The 18,651-nt window shown below is 38.8% G+C and overlaps 1 protein-coding gene across 1 annotated transcript; it reads left to right on the top strand.

The window, feature by feature from the left end:
• The first annotated feature begins 1,280 nt into the window (after positions 1-1,280).
• irx5b (iroquois homeobox 5b) lies at positions 1,281-5,194 on the top strand. The gene is made up of 3 exons (XM_065298100.2): positions 1,281-1,719; positions 2,520-2,925; positions 3,384-5,194. The coding sequence occupies exons 1-3, from the start codon at positions 1,510-1,512 to the stop codon at positions 3,905-3,907; spliced, it is 1,140 nt and encodes a 379-aa protein (XP_065154172.2). The 5' UTR covers positions 1,281-1,509; the 3' UTR covers positions 3,908-5,194.
• The last annotated feature ends 13,457 nt before the right edge of the window (positions 5,195-18,651 follow it).

Below are 18,651 nucleotides of genomic sequence, written 5' to 3'. Positions count from 1 at the left end.
ATTACCTTTATCACAACAGATTCCATGGGGCTTTCATGCTCCAGGTGTTTGGCATCTAAGCACAAATCAAAATACTTATTAATTATTCAAATCAACTTAAGAAATATTAAAAACTCAGCTATTTGCATATCTGACATATCTGAAGATTAATAAGAAATAAATACACAAAAACAGGTGTTTACAAGTCAACAGGTGTGCATTATAAATGCTGCAGTCTATACAGGTATGCTACAGTACATTTGTTAAACTCCATTGGGTGCATTATGCACCCTATCTATTAATAGAGCTCACAAATGAGATTAAATGTGATTCGTCAGACTGCATGTACTACATATTGGTCAAGGAATTTAAACGATGCCTATAAATCTACTGAGAGGTGTTTAGATAAGAATATATGTCTATATAAGCAGTGCAATAATCTGGCCTTAAACGCGTTGTGCGCGCAAATTCTCTATAAAGCTAAAAGCGATAGAGGTCAGGTGCACCTGTTCCTGTTACCTGTTTCGGTAGACTGTCTGTGGCATCGCTCGCGTGTACTGTGAGATTCGTGTTTTCCCTCATCATCAGGAGAAATGTAATATTTCCGGTCAGTCTGACTCTGACGTGTCGACATGTTATAGTGCAGGATTTACTAAGCGCATCATGAGCATCAGAGGATTAATTCACCTGCGTCCTCTACTGCTCATTCATCACAATGCGTCTTCTTTCACAACAAATAAAGCTGTTTGCACTGGATATGCGATATATCCCGCTTATCTGAGATAACGGAGGCGTTTAATTCAGTAATAAACTGCGTGTAAATGTGTGCAGACAGCTTCGGGTTTTTTTTATGACATAACCTCTTCTTGTTTTGGTGAGTCGAGTTCGCTTCTAGTGTCCGTACATGGATTAAAACTTCACATACAACAAAATCATTTCAATTGTTACTTTTTTTATTTCTGTTCCCATTGCTGCAGCCCACTAGACTTTAATCCCATATTATCCTGCTATAAATCCCATAATTTAACTAAAAACTAACTATAACCACACCAATTTAAGTAACAAATAGCAGGCGTAAGGCTCTGTTGTCCAAAAGCGCATCAGGACTGAACAAAAAAAAACGAAACACGTGTGAACGCCCCTTTTGGGAAGACAAAGTGGAGCGAAAAACTTTGCGTAATTTTGCGAGAGAGAGAGAGAGAGAGAGAGAGAGAGAGAGAGAGAGAGAGAGAGAGAGAGAGAGAGAGAGAGATGGGCAGGAAACTCATCATGAGCTTTTCTCTCTTCCCCATCAATGGCTATTATGTTTGAGGAAGCGCGCGGAGCTCTGTGACACTGACCGGAATCACCGGGACATTTTCCCTTCCAGAAGAACCGCAGCCCATCTAAAGACACCGGGCACGCACGCGTCCTTCTTTAATTGTCTCATATCAGGAGTGTAAATATGGTTTAAATATTTGCTCTTCTTTTGGATGGCACATAGGATGAGTGTTCTGACTCTTGGACTTGTGGGAAGAGTGTAATTTAGCCATGGCATTTCCTCAAGGATATTTGTACCAGTCTTCACTCTCTCTGTTCTCGTGTCCTCCGCACGCGTCCGGGGCAATCACGGGCCCGCGCACGCATGATTTGGGACGCTCGTCCGCTTTCGCCCCTTACGCGTCCACAGCTTTCACCAACACAGCCTTTAACTCAATCCAGTACAGCTCTGAATCTACAGCCCCTTTCACTTCTTACGTGGTGAGTTTTATTCAAAATACAACTTATCTTGGGATTTTGTATGTTTGAACAGTCCCGAGCTTTTCGTGGTTGTTTATTAAAATCATTTTATCAGGACATTACTGTCTACAGTACCTTAATTATCCAAGGCACAGAGTTTTACCCTACACTGTCGCCTGTCGTTTAAAGTTCATTTAGTAAAATAATTGATTTTCATCCTCACCAAAAAAAAACAGGCTGATTTTATACTGATTTTAATGTATACGTTTTTGATAACTTGTTTTTTTGTCACTTATTTTTTTTGAATACGAACAGATTAGAAAATGAAATGCAAGATATGAATCAATTTTTAAGACAGATTAATAAATCTTTCTTTTTTCAACCCCCGAATTAATTGTTTTATTTTAATTTTACTTTAACACGTGCATAATTTACTATATAAGATATATATAATAGAGAGAAATGATGAACAATCAAGCTATATAGCGTAATACAATTTATATTGAATAAATAAATACTAAATAAAAAAATTAACAAATGTTCTTGTTTGTAAAATGCTTGTATGTTTATTGTTATGATATTAATTGGGGTGATGTTTACTTGTTATTAAAACGAAACGAAAAAATATGACACAACGTATTTTCGATCAGTGTAAATCTTTTCAAAGATAATTGTTAAGGCTTATCGCATGTATGTCGGTTGCTACCGTCCTTAACTAGTCCACTGTGTATGACACATTTACGCAGCAAAGCCGAAATAAATTATTAATGGCATTAATGTATAATAACCTCAATTTTAATCAGTATTAATTCATTGCCCAGGGCTCCCCATACGACCATTCGCCGGGCGTAACGGGCTCTGTGGGCTTTCATCCGTACGCCGGTGCGCTGGGAGCGTACCCGCTCGGAGACCCCGCTTACAGGAAGAACGCCACGCGAGATGCCACCGCCACCCTAAAGGCCTGGCTGAGTGAGCACAGGAAAAACCCGTATCCCACGAAGGGTGAAAAGATCATGCTGGCCATCATCACAAAAATGACCCTCACTCAGGTCTCCACCTGGTTCGCCAACGCCCGGAGAAGACTGAAGAAAGAAAACAAAATGACCTGGACGCCACGAAACAGAAGTGAGGACGAAGATGAGGAGGACAGCATTGATTTGGAGAAAAATGATGAAGATGATGAACCTCTCAAAACCACAAAGACAACAGAGATTACCAAAGATTCAGGTATTTATTTGGTCTTTTCTGTCTAAAGATGTGCGTACTGCTAACTACTAACAAAATTATTATTTTTTATCACTATTCATAAACTAATATTCAAGAATAGCTTAATAAAATAGTTAAGCTAGTTTAAAAAAATAAAGTTTATTTAAAGGTTCGCACAATTTGGGAACGAAAATCTTAAAAAAGGTTCCCAAATGTTATTTGTTGGGCTATGTGGTTCCATAAAAAAAGCTTTATGTTGCACAAAATGTTTTTAATTTTTTTGTAGTATTAGGTTCTAAAAAGAGAATTAAGATTTTTAAGAACCTTTAAAGCTTCTTTAGAAAACCAACATATGTATACTATCTTCTTAATTAATTGCTGATGATGTATGTTTAAAAAATCATGCATTAGCTGCATTTCCAGAAGTCCTAAAGCCAAGAAACTTAATCGTGCCTTTGTTGTATAACCTCATGTTGCAGTTGGAGACGACTGTTCAGAAAAACTCACAGAAACGCACGACGACGCGGATCGTGTTACAATCGACTGCGGGGAGCACGAGAAGCGGACAATGCGCGAGTCGCCGCCGGTGGCCACGACCTCATCTCCCCAAAACGACACAAGTGAAACCACGAAACCCCCAAGTGAAAACTGCAAACCCACATCTGTCATTCATTCAGCAAACCCGACCCCTAAACCCAAACTGTGGTCTCTTGCTGAAATCGCTACGTCGGATAAGGGGTGTGACGAACCGTCCCAGACATCTGGGAGGTTATCACCCGCTGGGTCACCCGTGCGGTGTCCGTATCCCCCGAGACATTTATACTACACTCCTCCGGGATTCTGCCCGGGCTTCACGAGCGCATTCGGACCCCTGCACGAATCCAACCCGACGCATCTAAGCGGAATTAACCAGACTGCGTTACACAGAGCGCGAGACAGTAAACTCACTCTGGAGATGTGTCAGGAACTCAGCTTTGCGCACATCAGGAGGCAGAATATATAATCAAGTTCTTTTATTTATTATGTTAAACATATTTTCAGTATGCCCGAATAAAACAGTGAACTCTGAACTATAGTGTGCAAGAGATGCTAGATGGTTTTTATATTTGAGAAGAAAAGCGCGTGGATGTGTTTTTTTATTTTTCTTCAAATATATGCGTGTGCAAGAGGCCAAAGTACTCATTTATCAGTTTTGTAAACCCAATCATGTTCTATTTAATATTATCTTATTTTAATGTATATACATCTGTGCCATTTTACAAAAGTTGTTATAAGACACAGACATCATGTTGGGATTATGAAGTAAATTTGTCAGAGGATCAAGGGTTTGGTTTGTGACTGTTACATAAATCACATAGAAAAATCATACAGATTTTAAATATGTTAAAGCTGTTTTGATATGCTCACAGCACGTGCATTGGGCCCAATTCTCTATAAGGCTCTGAAGACATCCGTCAAGCCAATTTATAGCTGCACCCAACATATTTTTCACTCACATTATAATGCCGTGAGGATTATTTTATCAATCTTTCTTTAAGCACACTATGCAGTGCCTTCCAGATCTGCTCACAACTGCGCTACACTTCTATGGATTCAAAGAATACACTCAATAACTGTAATAGTCGCCTCCTGGGCATAATACAGTGGATAAATTGTATATTTAAATAGCACAAGTCAACATTTATTGCAAGGGGATTACGGGACAGCACTCTTAAGTGGAGGAGATATTAAATTTATGCTCCATAAAGAATCTTCTCATGAGTGATGCGGGAACAGCGATGGGGCTGAAAGTGTTCAAAAGACCATTTTAAAAAGGATTTAAACGTGTAAATGCAAAATTTTGTAAACTCTTCACAAGAAAGACAGGATTACCACCAATTCCCTATTTCTGCTCGAAGAGTCCGACATCAACAAACATCATAGAAGGGACTCGGGCCCTGTGGCTTACAGGGGTAATACAACGTTTTTGTACACAAGACCATGAAAAGAGGCTGCAAGGATTTGAAAAGCTCCCTAATCCTTCTGGTAAAGTTTGAGTATATATTTATACACATGGTGCGATGCTATTTCACAGTTCAGTGAATTTGATGCTTTGTAACCAAAGATGCTTGCATCAAAACTATCCAGTCATCTTGCGCCCATGCACTCCTCTGACCAATGTCACATTTATTTTATCATTCATAGAGGGAGAGGGTATAAAAAATGTATATATTTATATTTGTAACATTTTCTTTCTGTTATTGCAAGAAATTATATAATACTTTTATCAATGCATAAATATTTAACATATTTTGCTTGCTATTACATCACTGACTTCCTTTCTTTAGAGAAGACGTAAAGTCACTGTGCAATTGTAAGTGAAACAACGTAACGGAGACCTTTTAAATTATTTTCTTTTAAATGCTATAAATGTTTGAATGCTACACGGTGTTGCAGATAAAATATCCTCTCAGGAATAAAAAACAAAACTATAATTTTATAATCGTATATTTTACAGAGACTGCAAGACATGCATACAGAACCTAATTGAATATTGTGTGAAAATATATATATACTTATATTATATTACATGTTTTAAAAGTCCTAAGTGCAGGTCTATATCTAAAGAAGATGTTAAGACGAACCTTGTCCATCTTAATCAATATAAGTGGGTCATTTTTAAAGCAAGCACGCTTTTGCTCTTAACTAAAGGGTGTGTAAAGCTTTTAAAAGCATTGATTTAAATTGATCGATGCAGACTAAGGGAGGGCTTTCCTGCACTAACATACTGCCCATGAACCAGACGGCACAAGCTAAACTGTGGGCTTGTTGAAAGGAGGGTTGTTCAAATTACCTCTCGCCCACTTCAGCCTGGAGTCAAACTACTGAATATCAAATCAACACTTTCTAAAAATGATTTTAGTTTCTCACAGGATGTAGAGTTGCCTGCTTGATTATTTGTTCTCATTCATATTAAATTATTTCGATTTTAAAATGTTTAAGCAGTTTAATCTTTGGACTCCTTGAGATTTTACACTGGATATGTAATGTTAACGCAATGCCACGGAAATATATATATATTTATTATTATTATTTTTTTATATACCCATAGAAGACCCCTTCAGTTTTTGTAAGAATCAACCAGTTTCGAATCTGAAGAATACTTTTCTTAGGTTCTTCAGATGTTAAAGCTTCTTGATGGAACCATACAAAATGGTTCTTCTACACTCTAAAAACAAACGGTGCTATATAGAACCAAAAGTGGTTCTTTGCTCGTAATCATAGAAGAACCGTTTTTAGTGCCATATAGCACCAGTGAAGCACCTGTGTAGAACCACATAGTGCTATGTAGAACCATATGTGGTGCTATAGTGGTGCTATATGGCCCCCATATGGTTCTTCACTGGTGCTTCACCGGTGCTATATGGCACTAAAAACGGTTCTTCTATAATTACGAGCAAAGAATCACTGTTGGTGCTATTTAGCACCATTTTTTTTTTAGAGTGTATGGTATTATTTAGCACCTTTATTTTTTGGGGGTGTGATGTGCAGACTTGTTAACTAAGGTATACAAAAATCAGTACAGTAAAATAAAAAGTCCCTAACAAAGCAGAATTGTTAACGTAATACATTTGCAGGTGCTTTTACTCATTGTGATATTAAGCCATGTTTTATAAGTATGAATTCCCCAAAAATCAAACCTATGACTTTGGCTTTACTGGTGCCGTACACTTAAACACTGGATCAATAGGAAAAGTGACAGTTTATAGAATGTCACTTTATCCTCACAAGTGAACTCATATCTAATGTATAGCCTAGGTTATTGTTTATGTTTTTAAAAAGATTAGTACATGTCAAACCAAAGCATCTGGTCAAACCTGGACGAGTAACCCAGAAAATATTTACAAATGTTAGCATTTTGGGGTTAAAAATAACCAATGTTTTTTTTTTTTGCGTGCACACTTTTAAAATGAAATGTGTTTCATGATGTCATAGAAGAACCCTTTTTGTCTAAATGGTTCTTTAAGCAGTGGTTTCCAAACTGGGGGCCGTGAGATGGTGCCAGGCGTTCCCAGATTATAAAATACATAAATTTATTATAATTTCTGTGTAATTAAACCTTAGAAAAATAAGGCTACTAATCAACAGCAATACATTGTATAATTTAATATGTTTTGTTTAATTCAAATTTTAAAATGTTCAAATGTTTTATGTCATAAATTTTCTTTTTGGGGGCCATGAAAGGATGCACCGTACACAAGGGTGGGTGCACGCTGAAAATGTTTGAGAATCAAAGCCTTAAACACCTTCAGATTATACAAATCTATAGAAGATATGGTTCTTTGAGGAACCAAAAAAAGGTTCTTGGCATCGCTGTGAAGAACCTTTAAGCACCTTTATTTTTAAGAGCGATGAAATGTTATGAACATTCCTTAGAGTTGGATGGATGCTTTGCTTTTGATGTCAACAACAAAACACACAAGACGTTTTTCTCTTAAAACAGTTTTCTTCTTCTGTTGGCAAGCATTAGCAATAAATGTGTTTCTTTTGTTTGAACACAAGCATTGCCAAAAACCGTGTCATATTGACACGTGTAATCTAAAGTAAACTACAGCGTAATTCAGATTTAAGGGTGACTTATCCTTGCTGTTATTATTCATTCTCCTAATGAGCTCCTGCCAAGCACCTCGCGCGCAACATTACTGTATTATACTGCAGGTCCTTCAGGCCTTTGGCAAATAGATTTCATTTAGGGTTCAAAACGGCCACAGACGCTGATGGCTCAATTTACTCAATAATAGATGGGAGGCAGTCTCTAAAATAATATTGACTTAAACACTCCCGCACGTCGAGGAGGCTCAGGCGGGCGTTAAGAGAAGGAGGCGTTTGAAACGGACAGCTGCGCTGTAGCCTCAGGGCTCCTCTTTAATTGAAAGGATCATTAGGCACCCCTGCGTCCCTTAGCAGCTCCCGTCCTAGCAGCACAAATACCGCTTCGCTCGCCACGGTGCCACAAACGAAACATGAGGCTGTTGTCCCCACGTGACGCATTCAGCGAGAGCCTGACGTGCAGGTAACGGCATGCCGACGGTTGATTGGCTAATTAAGATGTCACCTCGCATTGTCTTTGGATGCCTTGTTTGCTTATTTAAATGGAAGACTGAGAATAATTTTGTACACCTGCAAACAGGAAACAAAATGATCTGGTTTTAGTAATGGGAACAAATACTTGTTTTGATTATTTGTCATATTGAGTGATATGCACTACTCGTATAGTTGGGATATTTGATTGAATAATTGCATAATTTTTATTTAAAGGCGTATAGGTGTAATGTTTTGGATGCTTAAAATATTTTTTTTTTTCTCAACTAACATGCAGACTTGAAGCCACACCAGTATTTAGTCCACTAAAAGGTTCTTAGCAGAACCAATCAGTCAAAGAACCATAATTATACCTCTTTACACTACAAAGAAGCCTTTGTGAAACAGATCTTTAGATCTTGAAGGTTCTTTATGAAAGCATTCAGCCAAAAATGGTTCTTCTATGGCATTGTGAAAACTTTTGCGGTGCTATCAACACATTGGTATCAATACTGCCCCTTAATCTGCACTATCCAACCACGGCACTGCCATTTATTGCAAAGAGAAAGAGAGAGAAAAAGTGACAGCACAATTAAGTTTCAATTTTAACAAACCACCATTACGGTGATCAGGGTTTGTATTTCATTAGCTTATTTGCATTTTAGAGGACACAGCCCAAAACGGCAAATTTTTTGCTCACACCTACAGGTTATAATAAATGATCTGTATGGTATTTTGAGCTATACCACATAGCTTTGGGTTATTCATCCACGAGAACTTTTGTCTGTCAAGGCACACATTTCAAATTTCAAAAGTACATCAACTGAAAGACGACAATCAATGTCCCAAATCTGGGAGGTAGCATGCAAGAGCCAATGAGCATTTGATATCAGTGCGGTAATGCAGTGTGTCGTAAAAAGCTTCCTGAGGCGCAATATTTGAATTGAAATTTATAACGAATGCGAGATTTGACGTTTTCCGGTGCTGCTGAGAACTGGAATCAAGATCGCTGGATAAAGGGCTGAACCTTCATTTTTAAGAGTGTAGCTAATTTTAACAACTTTTGATTAAAGAAAGTATAAGTAAATAATGAAATTACATAAATTAACACGTTGACGACTTGTTTATGAATTAACACGAATTACTAATGTTAAAAAATACAACCTTATTGTAAACATTTACTTAACAATGCCGTTTCTCTACAATCTTTAAATTAACCAATTAATGTCCCTTTTTATAGTAAAAATTAACTAAGTTCTCATTTATATTTTTGTAGCACTTTTTACTATTTTGCATTGTTGCTGCTTTACCAGACATAAACTTTCAGGGTCGGTTTCCTGGACAGGGTTTTAGTCTAGTCCCAGACTGAATTGCATGTTGGAGTTATCTTAAATAAAAACAGCTTGCACTCACATATCTTTAAATGCATCGGTGCCATTGTTTTGTCTCAAGATAAACACCCATAATGTTTTTTGCAAGATATGTTTGTAAAAACTAATTAAATGTCCTAATTTAACTAAGGCCTAGTCAGGCCTTAATCAAAACCCTGTCTGGAAAAGCACCCATAAACTTTTAAAAATAAAGATGCTGAAAGAGTTATTTGAGTGATGCCATAGAAAAAACATTTTTGATTCTCCAAAGATTCTCCATTTTGATTCTTTTTTACCTTTTAAGGGGTCATTCACATGTTGCGCCTAAATATGTATGGAAAATGCTAAGCGCATAATTTCTTGTCACATGACCTGCGGTGCGCTTGTGGCATTCTGAAAAGTTGAAATGTTTTTTACTCGATGCGGTGTGGAAGTGTCTGAAAAATTGATGCGCATCGCAACTGTTTCACTTTCAACTTGAGTGCACAAAAGACGTGATATGCAGGGATTCCCGCAGAAAATTTGTTAGTTAAGGTGGTAGGGTTGTGCAGGTGGGCGGGCCGGGGGGCGTGGCAATCAAAGGGGCGGGCGTACAAAAAACAGCCAAAGAAGAAGCAGATTGGCCAGTAAACCCACAAACAAAGAAGAAGCAAGCAGCTTGTTGTGTAGGAGCAACTTTTGTCGTAGTTTGAGTTAAATCACTTCTCAACTTGGCTCATCTTTGTTTTTACTGTCGCAAGCAGAAATGCCTCTTTAGGAATGCAACGCAGATATTTTTGACCTGGTGGGAGGGGTTCTAGTGGATCACAGCGCTTGCTGTCCGCGTAGAACGGATGCGTTGTTAAATATTTGGCATGATTACGCAGAGCTACGAACAGCCTAGGCATAGCCTATGGCGTGGAACTTACGCACGGCTATAAATTACACTTAAGGGCAATAGTCACTACTATGAAAAACAGCTTCAGTATATATAGTGTCTAAACCTACTGTGTGTGCCCACACTAACAGCTATACATTAAATAAACTCGAATGTAGTTAGAATTGTCTAGAAGTTCTTTTGTACAACGATACAGCGAAAGCACGAACAGTACTTCTGAAGAGTTGATATGTACGTTTATATCTAATTACAAGGTTTCACATAGGTATATTCTTTAAACTGCACTAAGCTGAAATCAGATTAATGAAAAGTGCATCAAAAGTGCATCCTAGATCGGATTAGCACGTATCTTAACACCGGGAGGAACACACAGAGCATCTGCAATAACACACGCTGACTCTGTAAAGCAATGCATTCATCTCATCTGTTAGGGCATTTAGTTAAGCTGAAGGAAAGAGAATGTTATCCAGAAAGCCGGAACAAAGTTTGAAAGGCAGCGCTCGCAGGTTTAATATCACAAGCACTCCCGCATTACATCTGTAATGCGACGCATTCAGCAAGAACAATTGACAGAGTGCCTCTGTATTCACAAGGGTTGAGTTATCATATTAAAAATACATTTATTCTAAGTCAATTTTTGAGATTGTTTGGCAGTGCTGGAAACAATAACATCATGGAGGACTCTATATTCCTGCCAGCACCCTGGGGTAGAACTATATTTCTTTTTGATGTGATTAAAACACAATGATGAATATGGTTTGCATTGCAGTTGAATAATGGCTGGAAAAGCGAGACTGCGCTGGTGAATGGATTCCTTAAATGGAAAGGCGCCGATATACTGTATGATTACATTTTTATCTATTCTGAGAGCGCTTTAGGTGATTTCCTCTAAATACTGCATATATTCCAAGACGCACGTATTATTAGCGACTGCTCATCCATTTTAATATTAGCCCAACTGTTTTTATTATAACTATTTTTCTTTCTTTCACTTATAGGTAATAAATAGATCAAGGATTATTGAGTGGAGGCCACCTTCTCCGGATATCTCAACCCAGGTTAGATGACTGTAAGGTACGGTCACGATGACACTGCTTAGCAAACGAACCGGATGGAAAATGCAATGAATTAATAATCAAAAGGCATTGGAGTGATGTTGACTCGCTCTATCAGAGTGATTGTGCCAAGCTTGGCGAATACCGTTGTGCACATCACAACATAGGATTTGCAGAAGGAAGCCCTGTCACCGTTACAGTTAACATTGGTTAAAAACAAAGATCTGGCAACCTCAAAGACTGGCTTTCCATAAACAAACCTTAGCTTTCCAAAAAAAAAACAGAAATTAGCATATGTTATGGTATTAACAGATAACATGCTTTGTTTGGTTCACCTTCAGGGGAATCTAGGGGATATTTCTGCCATTTTTAGTTTGTTACAACAATTGTACATTAAAGGATTACTCTACTTACTCCTGATAATTTATTCACCCCCATGTCATCCAAGATGTTTAAGTCTTTCTTTGTTCACTCAAGAAGAAATTAAGTTTTTTGAGGGAAACATTCCAGGATATTTCTTCATATAGTGGACTTTAGTGGACTTTGAGAGTTTACAGTTTCGATTCAGTTTTAATGCAGCTTTAAAGGGCTCTAAACGATCCCAACCGAGGCATAAGGGTGTTATCTAGCGAAACATTTTTACAAAAAAATAGGGAAACTTTTTAACCATAACTTCTCAAATTGCACTAGCCGTGTGACGCACCAGCGCAACCTCATGTATTATGTAATTACATCGAAAGGTCACGTGTTACATATGTGAAACGCACACTGGCAGATTATTTTAAATAATTAAATGACGCAAAGACATTTATTTGCATCATTCCACATACAACAAGGTCTGAACAGTCCTCTTTTTCCACACTTGTAAACGCTGGAGCAGTAGTTTCGCTTACATCACGCGTGACCTTTCGAAGCTTTTGGGAGACTGTTGACATTAGCTTAGCTTAGTGTTTTGTAAATTCTGTTAGCTTTAGGGGCCCTTTTAACGCGGCTGAAAATGCAAGGCAGACGCCGACTGTAGGCACTTGCCAGATTTTTTCAGATAAGCGCTTTGGTTGCTGTGATACTTCTGATTTCTTTATCAGTCGTTGAACGATGCGTCGGTCGGTTGTTGCGATATTTGTCCCGCCCCCCCTCCACAGTGATTGGACGGCTGAGTGAGAAGTGACATTGACGAGCTGAGATTTTCACCCAAAGTTAAAGACTTTTAAACTCTCGGCACTCTGCGCTGAGCGCAGAAAAAAATGCTGAATGCGGCACCAAGCGCAAACAAAACCCGCCGCCTGTTTTTGAAAAGCGGGGCGCTTCCACTGGAAACAATCGAAAATATACGCAGGCCACCAGCGTAAATGCTTTGTTGTGCACACTATCTTAGAAAATGTATTAGGTTATAATCTATTTAACTCTTTCACCGCCATTGACGAGATATCTCGTCAATTAAGAGAAAACGCTTCCCCGCCAATGACGAGATTTTCTGTCTTTCCGCAAAACCGCTATTATCCACCTTCCACAACTTTTTAAACCCGGAAGTATTGCCCTATGGCAAGCGGCTGCATGTCCGTGTCTGTTTTAAAGATCGCTCTGAATGGGATCTCTATGAAAAGTCCGTCACAAAAACGAAATTATCTCTGCTTTTTGCTCAAAATGTGGTGTTTTTGCAGAAACCTACCCATATTCAAAAGCTGATTACAAAAGAACCACTGAAGGTAGGATGAAACGTTTTTAAACTTTGGCATTAAACTTTGGTGAAAATCATGAAAAACGCTGGCGCTGGCTTGCAACTTTTTTTAAAAACGCTGGCGGTGAAAGAGTTAAAATAGACAAGAAAATGTACAAAAGTACTATATTAGGAATACAACGAATGTTCGGCAAACAAAATGATTCAGCCAAAAATAGCAAAAAACAAGTGTAAACCGAACAATGAGGTCTTTGATGACCCAATCAAATTAACCAGCGCAGAGTGAGAGATACGCAAATGCAGAAAACATGTTGGCAAAATAATTTTAAAGTGTCAGAGAAAGACGCGAAAACATACAGCACTACAAGTTTCATTTATCATTTACAATCAAGACATCCTGAACACCATGCAGCGTATGAGAAAGACACTGGGTCGGCGATGGGTATTTGTCTGCTGAATGCACAAGCATAGAGAATGAGAGACTTTAGCTCTTCCTCTGAGAACGACATAAGCGTCAGCAGTACGTAATAAAAACTTCCTAAAACCAGTGAAGTACTACAATGACAAACACTCGTGCTTGACCATCAACATACAGTGCTACATAAGCGTTGTTGCAAGTTTCTTAAGGCAGAGTAATGGATATGATATTTGAATTTTTCGCAGGAATAGAAGATCGGATTAGTATCCGTTAAGCCAAGACTCATTTATGTGGTCGGATGTAAATGGAACAGTTTTAACAAGTCTGTCTATAGCTATCTGATCAGAGAAGTGAACAGGTGTTAAATTGTCCGGTTATTCGGCTGAGTTTTTTATTTTATTCGGCTCAGCCAAGAATTTTCATTTCGGTGCATCTCTATACTACATACTTTCATGTAAAGCTGGTTTATGAAGCTTGGAGAGGTGGTCACCATCCAATCCCACTGTAACAATAAACATGCATGTCAGTTCCGAAGAATAAAGGAAGCTATCATTGTTTGAATGACATGAAGATGATTAAATAATGACATTTTTTTGCATGAACCTTTTAAATTGCTTAACTAAATACTGATCATAGTTTGTCTTCCATGTACAATAGATTCACCAGATTTTGTTTACCATGTAAAAGAGTTGCCTGTGAGCAGCTCTTGCTGTTTGAACCTCAAGGACCAACAGCTGTCAGGATCTGTTCTCTGCCAGCAAACGCTCTCTTTTTACCCCAGTAATCCATCTCAACTGGCCCTGATCTGTACCAACTAAGCTTGTTGCCTCCAGCAATAAACATGCGTAATACACATGTTACCTGCAGGGACATTCACAGGAAATGTTTTCGGAAACATCAGTACACCATTACACTCTCAGTTGCCTCAACCCAGTTCTCTTCATCAGCACCCATAGTGACATATGTTATCCCGGCACTAATAAACATATTGCTCTCCAGATACATGTGAGGGTCATAACACATTATATTACAAATGAAGTAAGTATTTTATTTATCTGATCAACCTATCATAATATTAATGTAATATTTCATTTTGGTCTCTATCTGCAATGTTAGTGGACACCATACCACAGAACGTACAGCGTGCGACACTTTTCATCTGGCTTTTCATATCTGTCCTTATTAAAGCATTTGAAGTGACGGTGTGAGAGTGTGGGTGTTACCTAATAACAGTTCCCTTGACTCCTGGTATTTACATCTATAAAGTGAATCCTAAATGAGATGAGTAATATCAAAGACAACCTAAGGAGCATGGAGTTTTTAATAATGTACCACCTGTTCTAAGCAGAGGCGTCAGTATGGCACGGGAGGTTTTAAAGCTTATAAATACAAAATGAGGTGAGGTAGACATCTATCATTATAAATACATGGCTGCTCTGTTCAAACAAATATAATGCTGTGATTAAGCTAGAGATGTTTAAGAAATAAAACACTGTGGGTGCGCTAATATTAAACATTCCTGAAAACAAGTTTTTTGGAACGGTTCACGGATTGTGTACAGAATTTGCGACTTTTCTATTTAAGGCTCACTATTGTATGTTGTGGGTGTGATGAACCTCCTAACCCCTGGCATTTTACATTCGGAGCTGTGCTTCTGGTGTGTCGATGGAAGTGGTGAATATTTCACTTTCTATTGAAGATCACACAGTGGGTATGAAGTGCCATAGGCGGCAATGAGGGGTTCACAATATGGTACATGGCATTTGTGAGTTACCTACTGATGCTGGCTTACCTGCTGGTAGTTACACAAACAGCATCCTGCTATCTTAAAGATGCTAGAAGCTACAGACAGCGAGTCAAAGTCTTGAGATCAGTCATGCAGTACAACATTACAAGTAGGTTTTAGCGTTAAGTTTACATGACAACTATAGAGTAAGAAAATGTTACCTACACAGGCTGTTATCCACGTTATCAAAAAGATCTGAGTATACACATATCCAGAAAAACGCTGTATTACATGTGCCGTGCCAGTAGATGGCGAGGTTACTATGTAAACAAACACTACACGTCTCCACACATACGCACTCTTCTACAGAGCGATAAATACAAACAATGAAGATGGCCAAAGCATTGAGCAATATTTTTTAAATGGACAATGAGGTAGGTTTAACTCTGGAGTACAAACGTGGTACATTTTGTTAGATATGCATTAATAAACTTCAAAAAACTGTAATATGCATGTGCATGACATAACCGATCTCTCTGATGAAGTGATTTAAACTGCAATTCATTGACTGGCCGCTAGAGGCAGGCTCCAAAAGAGAGTCAATTCCCATAGACCTCCATGTTAAAAAAGACCAACTTTACAGTAGAAAATAATATGTTTACAGCCTGGTACAAAAATAGTTTTTGGTCTGTATAGCAAAGTTTGCCCTTCATGACAACTATGAGGGGGGAGAATTCTTTGTAACTCATCCGTTTAAATGATAATAAGCCTTAAAGTTCTGCATAATTAAGGGTGTGGCCACTTGAGTGACAGTTAAACAGCCACTGCTGTCACTAGAGTCGAGCTAGGCGGGCCTGGTTTTAGCAACCAGCCACATCGGCTTCACCCATGTCCCGCCTTTTTACCCATTTTCGGATATCCGCAAGTGATGCGTGGTGACGCGCGGCCAAGATGGCGACGGCAGACACCGCCTAATTTAAGCTTTAAAAACGATCTTCAGAAACCTATGGGTGACGATTCGGACACTACATCCATCTTTTTTTAAAGTCTATGGTTACTTCGCATTTATGTTGTTTACACAAAAGCAATAATGTTGTAGTGTTTAAAAATGTGCACTTTGAAACATCGCCCCATAACAATTAATTAGAAAAAGATAGATATCATTTTATGTATATATAAGGCATCCCCCACTTCTGGAAATGTCAAGTAAGATAAGAAGATGACCGACCCAACATTATGCCTCTCTGGGCTCAATTAGTTTTGTCTGATGGCCTGATGTGTCCGGCAGTTCAGATGCAAATAGACCAAAGCAGACAAGCCCAGACCCAGCACAGGTGTTACTTAGCATGGGGTCTGTCATCTACATCAAAAGGACACCTCTGACACTTCACATAAACTTCCAGATCCTTCTGCTGCCACCAGAAAGAAAGAACAAAAGAACCGGCTTGAAAGAGGAATCAATAAGCATATGGCAATTAATAAAACATTTTCCCACTGAATTCACTACAGAGGAATTTTTCTTTGTTCTAGTTTCACAAAAAGAGGAGACGAGACTGAGTACATCACAGAATAATGTCTAACATTTCCTTAGTCCAATTCTGATATTTGTCGCTTGTTGTAAAGCTCAAAATAAGGAAATGCGTGCACTTTAACATTCCATTAATGTATGAGTACACTTCAAAGGGTTCATATGATAGGATCTTATATTTTCCTTTGTCTTTGGGGTTTTAATCTGTTTGTGCATATAGAAGATCTGTAAAGTCGCAAAGATTAAAGTTTTAAACCCAAAGAGACATTCTTTTCTAAAAGTGAAGGCTCCTAAAACGCCTCATTCAAACATATCTACATCACTTTGTGGGAAGATTTGCATAACATCGCCCAAATGTATACGTGAAGAAAGAAGGCCTAACTTTTATTCTCACAGTAGTATTGTGGCCCCCACCATGTCGTGGAGACGCTGTGTTTTGGGAGCTTATATTCAAAATATCACATGCTTGAGGTATTCAGCCAATCACAATGCACTGGATAGCAGAGCACACTACGCATTTCAGAACAATGAGGTTTGTAAAAAATCTACACGTTTCAGAAAGGTGGGGCACAGAGGAACAACAATAATCTATGGGTCGTGGAAAACAATGTGTTCCGCCAACCACAATGTATCTGTCAACCATCTGGAATCCAGGATTGTCTTGACTAAATAAACCATTTTGTATTCTCTGTCTGGTTTCAGAGTTGATTTCCACAAACAGTTGAAGAAGATGGTTTCAGTGAGATTATTCAGTTCGTAAGAAGATGCAACCAGTGGATAATTTCAGAATGTGATTATTTCTCAGAGCTTTTGTTCCTGGGGTTGAATTTGTGGCTTCAGATACATTTCTTGTAGGCAACTAATGTTAACTAAGGGCGCACTCACACTAACCAAACCAAACCAAACCATGCCCAAGCCCGATTGTCCCCCTTCCCTACTCCCCCAGAATCACTCACTCACATTGTACTTTTATCAGTCCGAGCCTGGGCATGCTTTCATCATTAGGATGCGATTGTATTGAACAAACCAGAAAGTAAAGTACTGGAACCCATCGTAATGTCGTGTCTGTGTTTTATACCCAGAGTCCTCTCCTTTGGGGTGCAATGATACACAGCCCCCTCACATGCTATCACATTGCTTAGTTGATCTGTCACTTGTGCAGCTCTGACATTTACGTAACCCTGCTGTGCGCATTAGAAGGTTTTTTACGAAGGCAGATGAAGGTGAGTGGTGGCGCAATAGACGTCTCTCCTTTTTGAAATGTGCTCTGGTGCGATTTGCAATCACATTCCGCGTTCCACGCCTGAGCACAAGTGAACCACGCTCGAACCCACCTCTGCAAGCCCGCCAGGGCGCAGTTAACCAAACCGCGTTTGGGTGCAGTACAGAGCAATCACACTAGTCAAACAAACCAGTCTTTAGGGGTTAAATGCATCAGAGTGAGGTTTAGTTTGGATAGTGTGAGTGCGCCCTAAGGGGGGTTCCACACTAGCACTTTTGGTGTACACCCTGGTCCGGTTGACGCACACCTGCGAAGCGCACCCGAGTCTGCCTAAAAATGGTGATCTGGGGTACATTTCGTGTGGACTGTGGTACATTTTGCTGCTGATATGAATGCAATTGAACCAAATCACAGAACTGAACCGCTATAAATGGCTGAAATCAATAACTGATATCAAACTTTGATGCTCATAATCTCATAATTAGAATATAAGACTTGACCTGTCATACAAGAAGTTTTTAAAAACAATTTCCAAAACAAATCACATTATAATATAAACTCACTGTTATCAGAACTGGCAAACCCAAATGAACATTCACGAGTAATCATTCATAACTAAACTACTTGTAATTCATATACCACCGGATCCACAAACACTAAAGCACATGTACACACATCACTACCCTGCCCCTGTTATCCATTGAGAGTCCTGACTGGAGGGAAACAGCTTAGGATAAAGTAAATCAAGCATATAATTGGGTTTTGACTCTTGTGACCTGTCAGTATCAGAATAAACAACCCATCACCTGAGC

Source organism: Paramisgurnus dabryanus, chromosome 23 (assembly GCF_030506205.2).
Source record: "Paramisgurnus dabryanus chromosome 23, PD_genome_1.1, whole genome shotgun sequence".
NCBI lineage: Eukaryota > Metazoa > Chordata > Actinopteri > Cypriniformes > Cobitidae > Paramisgurnus > Paramisgurnus dabryanus.
This window is presented reverse-complemented; position numbering and strand designations above follow the sequence as displayed.